Source organism: Eumetopias jubatus, unplaced genomic scaffold, assembly GCF_037043125.1.
Source record: "Eumetopias jubatus isolate StellerSeaLion01/CBP00866 unplaced genomic scaffold, mEumJub1_p1.0 scaffold_8, whole genome shotgun sequence".
Classification (NCBI taxonomy): Eukaryota; Metazoa; Chordata; class Mammalia; order Carnivora; family Otariidae; genus Eumetopias; species Eumetopias jubatus.
The window spans coordinates 17,036,037-17,049,094 of NW_028274814.1; the positions used below are offsets into that span (position 1 = coordinate 17,036,037).

The following is a 13,058-nucleotide window of genomic DNA, read 5'->3' on the forward strand; positions in this document are numbered from 1 at the left end:
GTGTTCCCTCTCTCGCTGTGTCTCTCTCTGTCAAATAAATAAATAAAATCTTAAAAAAAAAGAAATTTAGCATATTATTAGGAAGGTGACTACCGAAGAATTGAAGAAGCACATCCTTCTAGAATAAACGCATATCTTCTAAGATATATTTTCATGATTATATATTCAGAACCTCATTTTCTGTTGTCCAGAACCATCTCCCAAACATCTCCAAGCCCAAATCCTGTCCCTTTCTTGACATGAATACCCAGATCTCTGTGCTCCCTACATCACCTGGGATCTTTGAAGCAGCCTTGCTCATAAAAAGAGCAGATGCTGTAGCATCACCAAATACCAAATCACATTTTTGAGCTCAGTGAAATGATACTTTAATGTGAGAGCAATAATAAAATTAAACAGCACTTAAGTTTTGCTCGCAGTCCCAGGAGAGCTTGCCTCCAAGAGAATCAGTGTAGAATTCGTTGGCAGTGTATATCACATGGCACTATTTTGGAAATCAGATGGAAGAGTGCCTCAGAAAGAACTTTGCCAGTTGTGAAACTGTGCAAGTATATTTATAATTATTTTTGACATTTCCGGGTAGTTCTGTAAAGAAAAATCTAGGCATAGTTACACTTCACACATTTGGAAGTGAGATAAACGACAGCAAAATTTTTCAAGTTGCTGTTCACCTGCTGGAGTAGCATTTTAAATACCCAAAGCCTTGCTCTCAATTCAAGTTCTGCTTGAATTACACCTGGGTGAATGTATTTCTCATATATCTGCTAAGTGACAGCTTTCTAACATTTTTTTTTACTAGTTCATTTTAAATTAATTTAGATAAAGGTATGAAAATATTAGGCATGCACTTAAGTTGTGTTGAAAAGTCAATGCAAAGGAAAACACTTCTACATATCAGAGAGGGGATGGTCTGAAGGAGGCAAGGAGTTAAATGCTTGTGTGCTTGTGGGAGGGAGACGCTATCCTCTCTTAACATGTAAGTTTATGAAATGATCTCTTTCAATTGATTTGTATGGAGGTACCAAATATATTTCAGCAGAACATTTTGTAAATGAAAAGTAAAGATAAGATGGCTAGATTATAAAAGTTGTTCCAAATAGAAGTGATTTCCAGGAACTTACCAGTCGTGCAGTTTTTAAATTCAATGTCATCAATCGCAGGTCCTCCTCCCAGATCCCTTGTTCTGATGCCTTGGAATAGGACTTCAAAATTCCTTAGCTTTCCTAGCAGGATGACAGCCCGTTGCCAGTGATCAGCAGAGTTCTGCTCACTTTCTTGCCATACTTTTGACAGTCCTTTCTCTGTCTGCATTACAGAAATAAACACAAACGAAGAAAAAAAGCCAATCATGTAGAACAGAAGCATCTGATTAATGAAAACTGATTAAAAAACAAACACTGGAACTCTGATAACATCCATGATATACTTGATCTCATTAAAACAGAGGCATATTAGGGGCTCCTGGGTGGCTCAGTCGGTTGAGCGTCTGCCTTCGGCTTGGGTCATGATCCCGGTATCCTGGGATTGAGCCCCACATCAGGCTCTGTGCTCAGCAGGGAGCCTGCTTCTCCCTCTCCTTCTGCCCGCCTGCCTGTCTGCCTATTTGTGATCGCTCTCTCTCTGTCAAATAAATAAATAAAATCTTTAAAAATAAATAAAACAGAGGCATATTAATCTACATTGTTTAATGTAGTGTTTCCTAGAAGTACTGATAAATCTGTTTTGGTGTTTTCAGAGACACCACTATTTAGGAGTGGCCTACTCGGTTCATTCCACCTCTCCTTTGCATGCACACAAAATCCTCAGTATCTGATGGGATCTGAACATTTTACAGAAATCCTGGGTTGTAGCTCAGGATGCTCCCCCAACCTTCTATTCATATTCTGTAATTATTTAGATTCTACCTTCCTTCAAAGAGTGGAAATAATTTACATGGGAAAAGAGAAGAAAAGAGATGGAAGGAGGAATATGAGGAAGAAATCACTATCCCTGATGGGTATGACAAAGGGATTGTGAAGTGAGCCACGGTGGCAAAGTGAGGATTTCTAGGATCAGTGGGTTTTCAAAAATCCTATTAATACATTATTTTGGCTATCTAAAAAATTCTATTATGACTGATATATGAGCATCAGCTACAACTTTTTCTATACCACACTCTTCAGTTATAAAGGAAAAATTAATTTTCTAAAAATCTTATATACATATCTCCTCTGAATTGTTTGTTGCTCTTCTGGACCTAGCTCCTCCTGAGAATTAGATGTTTTAATAAATCATGATGACTGACACATTGCAAAGAAAGAGAAATAAATATATATTTGCTATATATATACAGCATTACAAATAAATATATATACTTGCTATGTTATTATATATGTACATATTATGTTTATGGTTAGCCCCACATAATATCTTAGGGTCCACTATTTTGTTCTCATAACAATTTAACAAGAATAACATGTCTGAAGCTTGTAATCAAAACTGTGGAATTGAAGGGAATGGCAGCCAGAAAATCAAGCACCTGTTCCAACAGATTTATAGCATGCAACTGTGAAATACATAATTTACAGGGTTTTTTTTTAATATAAGCTGAAGAAAAAGAGAAATATTTGAAAAAAGGATCCAAAAGAATTACATTTCCATAGGTTCTTGCTTTTAGGGCACTAATGTTGATAAATATGGCTGACATCTTGTTCTGCTGAGGGAGATGCAATCAAGCAGTTCTTCCTCGGTTGAATTACAGAGAAAGCGGAGCCACATATCAGTTAATCCAAAATTAACTTTGCAAAACAGCTAATGGTGTCTAGATAGATTTCTGAACAGCCTCCTCCCCCACCGCCAAAAAATATGATAAATCTTTACACACAGAGACTCCTGCAACTTTTGCCTTGAAGGGGATGGGAAATTCACACGTAATTAATGGAATTTCATATCTTTCTAATGACTAAAGAAGAGAAGCCTTTTCCAAGGTTAATCTTTTACTATCAGTGATGTCATAGTGATGTGGAATCAAAGGAATGATTAGTTACATTAAAGATTAAAGTAGAGGGGGCATGTCTGACACATAGCAACATAACAGGCATGGATATTAATAAAGTCTGTCTTCACTTACAAACTTAACTCACTTTGCTAATATTTTCCTATTAATATACTTCTGAAGTTTCTAGAGCCACTCATTAACTGTGACAAGCCCCCAAAGGGTTTTCAACAAAAACCATCACAGAAGGTTGTGTGATCATTTTAATCAATAACATAAAAACCATTTATTCAGTCTTACAACTGACCTTCTAGTGAAAAAGAGATTTGAATAATACGTCCATTATCATTTTATGTAGTAAGAAAAGAAAACGAGGGTGAATTCTTTTGAAAACCAACTGTGGACCAATCTAAAGGCAGGTGACTGTAGAATATCATTCTAGTATATTTACTATCATGCCTCTTTTTTTTAAGATTTTATTTATTTATTTGACAGAGAGGGAGAGAGGGAACACAAGCAGGGAGAGTGTGAGAGGGAGAAGCAGGCTTCTCGCCAAGCAGAGAGCCCAATGTGGGGCTCGATGTGGGGCTCAATCCCAGGATCCTGGGATCATGACCCGAGCCGAAGGCAGACGCTTAATAGTTGACCCACCCAGGTGCCCCATATCATTCCTCTTTGAATATAACGTATCAAATCTTATCCCCATAATTATCAAAATTATGCATCCAAATGTAAAATGGAGACTTATTTATTTATTAACTTATCTGTCCATTCATTCATTTATTCCACAAACATTCTATGTTGACATGTACTATGTTAGATACCAGGAATAAAAAGGTGGAAAAAAAAAGAGAGTCTCACCTGTGGAGGTAATAATCGAATATGCGAAAGTGAGAAAAATAAATTACTAGAAAAGTTACATAAATATAGATTTTATTTATCTTTCTGATATATATCAATATACATCAGAACAATTTTTTAAGAAAACAGTTATATGTCAATCTCATTTTTGTTCCACATACACTGTTGCTTTATTTACTTAATATTCTGATTTTCAATTCTTTCTAAATTGAAAAAATGAAAAACCTCTTAATATCAACTCATGACGCTGCTACTGGCCAAGGACATATCTCTCGGATTCGTTCATATGGATGTTAAACCATCCCAACAACCCAAGGCAATAAACATATGAAAAGTGATTGGCCACACTAATAATAGTAAAAATAGACATTAGTACAATGATAATTAAATTATAGAAATTGAAGGAATACTCTCTTCTTGTAATGTAACCATTTACCCAACTTTGAACTGATTTGCCATGTATTATGCATATTGATCCTTTATCTTATATATTGCATATTTGTTTTGGAAATGTATCTGCCCTCATACTTTATGTCAGTGTTTCCCTTTTGTGTCATGAAAAGAAAAGCAGTAAGAAATACTAAAACTCTGCCCCCACCGCCAAAAGCAAAGGCCGAGCAGAGCCTAGACTTCAACCCAAATTCAGTACCCAGGGGCCCCAAGACCTTTCCTTCCAAGATTTTTTCAAATGAAGAAAAACTAAGAGAATTTGTCACCAGTAGACATACCTTAAATGAATGGCTAATGGAGCTTCTTAGAATATCAAGAAGGGATAAAAAAACACAGCTAAAATATGAGTAAATACAATAAACTTTTCTTATGCTCTTGAATTTATTTTTGATAGTGGAAGGAAAAATACCACGTAATATGGTTCTCAATGTATGTAAAGCAAATAATTAAGGCATAAATATTGTAAGTGTAAGAGAGTAAAGACATAAAGGGATGTAAAGTTGCTACACTGGAATTAAGTCTTAATGTTGCATTTTAATAGGTCACATTTTCATCCTCAATTTTTTTTGTTCTTTTGGTTTTCTCATATATTCAGTCTCCCAAATGAATCTTAGAATAATTTAACAAATAGGTGAAATTTTAAATATTGAATTATTTTACCCTGAGATATCATTTATTTTTTGACTTGTTCAAGACTCTTTATGCCACTCACTAAAATTTTAGTCTTTTTAATAAATAAGTTACATACTTATTATAACATTTATTTCTAGATATTTGGCAATGTGTGTCACAGTGGCGAGTGGGAGACAGGCAAAGGGCTGGCCTTCTGCCATCCCTGAATCACCACAGAGAGCAACTCACATTACTATAGATGTATGAGTTCACAGGCCAAATTACTAGGCTCCCAGAGACCACATAACTATTAAAAGATGACAATGAACTCAATATATAACATCTAAAGGAGAATTTAAAAACAGATGAAATCAGAGTTTTAGCACTGGGTGTTGTCTGGAAGTGTTGAATCACTACATTGTAAACCTGAAACTAATATTACACTGTATACTAACTGAAATTTAAATAAAAACTTAAAAAATATATAAAAGATAAAAATAAAAGGCTTCATGCATACATAAGAAGATAAGCAAAGATATAGCAATATAAAATAAAACAGGAAATCATGACAGTAACTAAATAGAAATACTGGGTAAGAAAAATATAATATGTCCATGAAGAACAAAACAGGTATAAAAACAGCAGGATGGTTACAACTGAAGAATTAATTAATAAGTAGAAAGATCCGGTTCCAGGTGCCTGGGTGGCTCAGTCGTCAAGCGTCTGCCTTCGGCTCAGGTCATGGTCCCGGGGTCCTGGGATTGAGCCCCGCATCAGGCTCCCTGCTCAGGGGGAAGCCCGCTTCTCCCCCTCCCACTCCCCCTGCTTGTGTTCCTTCTCTCGCTGTCTCTCTCTGTCAAATAAATAAAATCTTTAAAAAAGAAAATAAATCAATGTCCACGGGACGCCTGGGTGGCTCAGTTGGCTAAGCATCTGCCTTCAGCTCAGGTCATGATCCAAGGGTCCTGGGATCAAGTCCCACATCAGGCTCTTTGCTTAGTGTGGAGCCTGCTTCTCCCTCTGCCCCTCCCTGCACTCATGCTCTCCCTCTCTCTGACAAATAAATAAATAAAATCTTTAAAAAAAACCTCAATGTCCACATTATGACATTAGGAGATACCTGCAGTCTCAACATTAAAGTGGCTCAGAAACCCCCTGCCCAACCTCATTTCCTACCAGACTTCTCTTCCTCCTCCTGCTTCAACTGCACTCACTCTCTTGCAGTCCTTCAATGGCCCATTCTCCTTCCCTTCTTAGCACATTCATATGAAATGGTCTTTTTCTTTCCTCCTTTCATCTAGTTAATTCCCACTCATGTTTCAGTGGAATCATCCCTTCCTCATGCAGCCCTCATTGATCTACTCAACTCAATCATACCTCCGTGCCACAGATTCTGAGAGCATTATGCACTCCTCCTTCATAGCACTCACCACACTTGTAATTACATAAAGTCTTCACTAGTGTGATGACCAGATAAATATCTACCTCTCCCATTAGATACACAGAATGCAATGCTGGGCAAGATCTGATAAACAGTACCTAGCACAGTGCCTTGCATATAGTAAGTGCTTAATAGACAACCAGAAATGGACTGCATGTGTCTACGTAGATATATTTCTGTGAAAAGGAAACAAAAGCACATTGTGTAACTAATACTAAATAAGTATGTAATTTATAGAACATCATCTGAAAATGTTCTTATTATAAAGCACCTAAAATATTTCAATTTCCTTTTCCAACTGTTGACAAGGCTCTAGAATAACTTGAATTTGGGGGAGGAAGAAAAAACTGTATCAGGAATGCAATTACTGGAATTACAGAAATGCAGTATTTAGTGTTAGGATTTTTTTCTTCCAATATCACCTTAGAGAAGTGGACAGAACCTTCAGGGTGGGTTCTATCCTCACTCATATAGTATTACCTTACTTTGTTGTTGATAGTACCTTATACTTCTCATTTTTCAATATCATCTTATGTTTCAATTACTTCAATATTTGTTCATTGTCTGTCTTTCCCACCACAATTTAAGGTCCATGAGGATGAGAGCTTTTTCCATCTTATTCACCTCTGGGTCTCCATACCTAACACAGAGCATGGCATAGTGTAGGTACTACAGAAGCATGTGTTTAATGAATGAATGTATATTTAATTTCAACTTGGTGAATTAAGATGCTGTGTGGAATTACTAGTACAGCTGAAAATTGCCTCAAAGCTTCCCTATAAAACTTCTATTTGATTTCAGATTCATTCTCTGATACGGGTAAAAACTAATTTTAATAGGTTTAAAGTATATAACTTGGTTGTCATAAACATTAAAAAATTCACCAAAAGGTATGTTCTCTAAAACAGTGAGTTACTATATTCATAGAGATAATTTTCCTAAGACATACTACAATTGTTCTAAATCTTAGGTGATACGGAAAGGAATAAGAATTATCCATAATAAGGAATAGGCCATATAACTGAAAAAGTTAGACTCAGAATGATTCTTTCAAGGTCTTTATTATACTCTTCATAGAAAAAGCTCACTAACCCAATTAAAATTCCCAATCTATGATATTCAAGGTAATTTCCTACTTAGTGGTTGATGGCTGGTTTCTACTGTCTTTCATACTACATTTGGTTCCTGAAGGAGAAAAGCATTCATATGGTTGAACACAGAAGAACAATGGGAAAAAATATAAATGAGGAGTCCGTAGGAAGCATCTGACAGGAAGAGGAGACAGCAAGGTCTGGAGCAAAATGTCAGTCATGAATGATGGTATCTGTCCCTTGGCACACTGCTGTTCATGAGAGTTGATAATCATTCAACGAAAACAGAAGAGCAGCATTTTATGACAAAATTATTGGACATAACTCAGTTTGCTGTCTTCCTTGAGGGGTGGGGAATAATGACAGAGAAAATAAAACAAATATATGTGTGTAAAACAGCAAATGTGTACTAATGAAGAGCAAACTTCAAGCTAAGATCCTTGTACAAATTTTTCTTCCCAAAGGGACATGTGAATAAATATGAATAAAAAATAAAGTAATATAAAATGTGAATAAAAAATCTTTCAGTTAAAAGTAATATTCTCAATTCAAATTCCTCTAAATATCAATACTCTCTAATAAACACAAAATACAAGGTATAAAGGTGCTACTACTCAGGAAAGTATATATTATTTATATATATAAAGAATGGGAGAATTTTCTTGCTTGAATAAATCACTGGATTCCCCAAAACAGGAATAATGTTTGGTATTTAACAGACAAGTCAAAAATACCTAAACTTTTATTCTCAAAGTAAATTAATGAAATAAAAAGATACATTGAAAAAGATTACAAACCTTTTTTTTGTACTTCAGACTTTTATTAAATACCATATCGCTCAGATACAATAAATTTGTCTTTATAAAACTAAGTAACTTTCTTTTGTAGTAAAAATAACCCGACTCAGTCCCTCGGCAGCACCTGAAACCCTGGGCGGAGGCTGTGCTTGCCATCCCCTCCGATGGCCTTCATTTGCGGGTACCCTGGTGGCCCATGAAACTGAGCCACCTCAGCTCCCAAATCCCTGGGCTTCAGTGTGGCCTTGGGCAAGTCAAGCCGGCTGGGTCCATCACCCTTGCTTCAAACAGCCAGGTTAAGGGGGCTTTAGAGCTACAAATACGAGGGTGAAAAAGATTACAAACTTAAGACATGAAAACAAAGATGAAAGACCATGCGAGTAGAAGAATTAAGTCAATGACAAAAGAGATAAGACTAGCCATTAATTCACACAGGATAATCATGGAACACTACATCAAAAACTAATGATGTAATGTATGGTGATTAACATAACAATAAAAATTTAAAGAAAAAAATTCACACAGGATAGGAAGAAGATAAACAATGGTTTATTAATTAAAGATTAAAACCCCGACATGATAAATGAATTTATCATTTTTCTACTTATTTAACCCATATAGTGAGCATTGACTCTAAGTCAGGCATCCTTCCATTTGCTGATAAAATGTTATAATGATAGAAATAAAACTTCAGGGTTTTTTTTTTTTGCATAAACTCAAAGGAGGCATGTTTAAATTGCTAACTACATCTTAATATTCCCTGATGCATGTGAGGATAAGTAATGAAATCTGAAATAGATATGATTCACATGAATGCTGTATTTTAATTTCAATCAATTATAGGTTTCTCTTATATGTCATTAATTCAGCTGAGTATCGAGAAGAAAAATAAGTTATGATTTAAATGGCTCACAAATCAAAGGGAAGAAAAGCACCATATATATCGCACTTCAGTGTGAGCAAATTCCATTATATTATGGAAAATGGTACAGTGCTTTGGTGGGGGGTTTCAGTGAGATGAAGCATCTGTGTGAAATTAGCAAGGTACATTAAAGGATGTAGCATTGGAATTGGGCCTTGAAAACTCAGCAAGAGACCACCAAGTACATAAAGTATATGAGCACATTACAAGCAAAGAATACCACATGATTAAGGGCTCTGGCATATAGAAATGTTTGAATATTTTGGGTCCTGAATAATCTAATGCAATTAGAATATCAAAAGTGATTTAAAGACTGAAGAGTCTTTCAAGATTACACGTATAGACCAAGGCCATGTTATGGAAAGTGTCTTTAATGTCATTGTGAGAATTTAAGACCCAGTCCTATAGCCAATGGGAAGCCACTGGTAGCTGTTAAGTAATGGAGTAAACCAATGAGATTGCTTTCCTGGTCACCTGAAACTAAGAATGAGAAATCATACAAAGACTCCTGAAAATATGAAGGTAAAACGTATAGGACCGAGTTCAGAAAATTTAGGGCTACAGAATATCTCAGAAGAAGCACATGCTTAGAGATCAGGTTCTGGATACAGATCAACTTTGGAATTTTAGTTATGTCCCTTACTAGTGTATGACTTTGGGCAGGTCTGCCCCTTTACTTTGGCCTCTCCTTCCTTAGCTGTAAAGTGATGAAGACAGCAATACTCATTCACAGTCTGTTATTTCAACCCTTTGTGATCAAAATGTGTTTTTTAATTCAGAATTTTTCAGATTTTGGGAAGACATTACAGTACACATACCCTATTTTAGGTGTATATCCAGTGAGTTTGTACTATCGATTCCATAATAAGATATATAAGTACTTCCAAAGTAAAATATGATTATTTATGTTCAGTAGAATCAATAAAGACTAAAAAATAGCCTCTTCTTAGTTTGTGTCAAGTCTTGATGTCAAATGAGTAAAAAACATTGTTTTTAATTTTCAGAGCTTTTTAGATTTTGAATTTAAAATTGGGTAGGGAAGCATGGACCTATAGCACCCAATATGTAAGACTGAAATGATTAAAAGAGATAATATAGGTAAAGAATTTTGAAGATCACCTAGCACATAGGACACAATCCTCTGAGGATGGGGATGGGTGTGGTGGGCATGATGGAAATGAAGAGGCAGAGATTAGGAGAATAAGGAGGTCTTGGGGTCACCATGAGGTAGAAAAGAATGTTTAGTACTTTGAGAAATAAAATGATAGACGGTAGTAATCAGAGATTAGAATTTCAGAGTTAAAGAATGCAGAATTAGAGCAATTTCAGGTAACGAAATACCTTTTGAGCAGTTACCTGGCTGGGAAGTTTGAAGAGAGGGGAAAAGAAGAAGGAGATAAACATATACCTGTATTTTATAAAGAAGGGATACCTTTGATAAAATTCACCAAATACGGAGCGTGCAGTGAATGCTAGCTAAATCTTTTAGAGATGATCCATTCACATCCAGATTACCAAAGCCTCTCTTCCCCACCCCAAGAAGACATGAAGGCAGTAAGGGAAAGTGATGTGGAGTCAGACTTTTTATTCTGTCCACAAGGTGGGGACGTTGATCTAGAACAGTTGACAATGGTCAGAGATTCTGGACAGGTGGTGAGAGAGAGGTCAAGCATTTACAGCTCCTGATGTTTCTAGTTCAGGAAGTTATTGCATGTGATTTGATATTTGGTCTGCTTGTATATGTGTGCATGTAGTTATATTTAGTGTGTATATATATATAGAGAGAGTATATATATATATGTGTGTGTATATATACATTTAGTTTATGTATATTTAGTATATGTGTGTGTGTGTGTGTGTGCGCGCGTGTGTGCGCACGCATGTATGTATGTATCTTATTGGGATGAATTCCTTCATGGGAAATTCCATGTCTTATTTCTGTGTTCCTCTATCAAAAGTGCCATGTAAAGTATCTCCTATACAGAAGATGCTCAATAAATTATAAAATAATTGAAACTTTTATTTGCTTTCTTATATGTATATACTATATATGAATTATAATATTAACATAGTAATAGCTATAATTATTCTGGGGTCTTAGATACAGTCTTATAATGCTAAAAACCCTGAAAAATACCTATTATTAATTCACTTTATAAATAAGAAAACTGAGTCTCAGTAGTTAAGAAACTTGAAGCTGAGAACACAGGGCAAGCAATTTAAGGGCAGAGCAGAGACTGAACTCAGATTTGTCTGAATCTAATGCCCATGCTTCTTGCTGTCTACTACCTGGAACTGGAGAGCTCAGCTAACAAGAGGCCATTTGTAAGACATGGTTTATGCCCCTGCTAGGCCAATTGTGTTATTTTTCTTTAAAAGGAGAACAACGCTCACTCTATAATTTATTATCTAGACATTTTAATGCTGAAATGCTAGAATAAGAACTATAAATGAAAGTCTGATTTGGTTTAGCCTTTCAATTCAATATATATATTAAATTGAATATATGCATACATACACACGCACACAGACATGCACACACAAAATATGAGAGCCATACTAAGGTTTAATATCATAAAAGAGCTGCATGCATCCCTTAAAGTCTTGGGCAACATCACTGAGACCCAAATGCCCATTAGTGGTGGGTTAATTACTCAGCAATAAATGGCAAGAAATTTACTAGGGAAGAATACTATGTGTAAGGAATAATTATTGCATTTATTTACTCCTGGTTTTGTTCCAGAGATTAGAAATGGAGATGTTAGAGTATAACATGATAAAACTAAGTGATAATATTGTGGTTAAGAAAAAATTTATGGTACAAATTAAGCAGATCCTAGTACACTGACCTAGATGTCGGCCACTGACATTCCTCGTGGCCACATTCATTAGTGAAAAGCTGCAAATAGACAAACACACACACACACTGAAAAGAGAAACGTAATTAGAAAAGTATTAAGTGAATATATTAAAAGAATAAAAATGATAGAAAGTTCTATCCATAAATTTGAGATGCCAACGTTTCTTCTCATTTATCAAAGACCGAAAATTCCAAAACTGCCCGTGGGCTTTGCAGAAAAACAAGTGACGCCTTCCATGAGACTTGGATGCTTTTTCTTGGTATTTCCCACCCCTTAAATCACACGGTTGGTGACAGAGAAACTACAATCTCGCAATGCATTCAAATCTGACTCAAGTATGTTTATTTTGAGCTCAATGGAGTGTAACAAAAATAACCCAGTTCTTTACTAATTAGACATGTTTTTAACCACCATGAGCCTCCCTTTCTTTATGTGAAAAATGAAAACTGTCATATTTACTCTGTCTTTTGTGAGAATCAGAGATTGAGCATTTAAAGCTGCTAACACAATGTCTGGCGTGTAGGACACACGGACATTTTACCAGTATCTTCATGCATGAATATTTAACATTAGTAGTACATTAAAAATTAAATCATAATTATTTAAACGATGTCATCCCTCATCCAGTGAGGGATTTTTTTCCAGTGAGATGTTTTGGGAGAGAGATAAAGAAAAATAAAAGTGAGAACAAATAAATATAAATATGTAAATATGAGATATATAAATCTCTTCAGTTTCAAGGATTAGATTAGTGCCCCAGCATTCCTGGGGGGGGGAGACTCGGGAATGAGTTGGTACTTGGCACTCAAAGGACACTCTAAGGACAAAATGGTTACCCCACCATCATCCTACTGCACGATGCCCTGGACCACAGACCACAGAGGTCTGCACATTTGTCCTGTCAAGAAGTAGAGCCAAATGTCTGCTGGAGATCTTTTCCCTCTTACTTCCTTCTGCAGTTCTAATCATCTCAGGGGCATGCATGCAGCTCTTTTAATACAAGAGACAGAAGAGGCACAGGGTCCTTCGCTTCTGCTGATGCTTGCAGC

At 35.8% G+C, this 13,058-nt stretch overlaps 1 protein-coding gene across 4 annotated transcripts in view; it reads right to left on the reverse strand.

Annotated features, from left to right (window-relative positions):
• Positions 1 to 13,058, reverse strand: part of MALRD1 (MAM and LDL receptor class A domain containing 1) — an 835,513-nt gene that overhangs the window by 259,540 nt on the left and 562,915 nt on the right. For all 4 annotated transcript variants that reach the window (XM_088025530.1, XM_088025529.1, XM_028114131.2 and 1 more), the window contains one exon: positions 1,122 to 1,305. In XM_088025530.1, the coding sequence (XP_087881656.1) occupies positions 1,122 to 1,305 (184 nt within the window). The remainder of the gene's footprint in view (positions 1 to 1,121; positions 1,306 to 13,058) is intronic.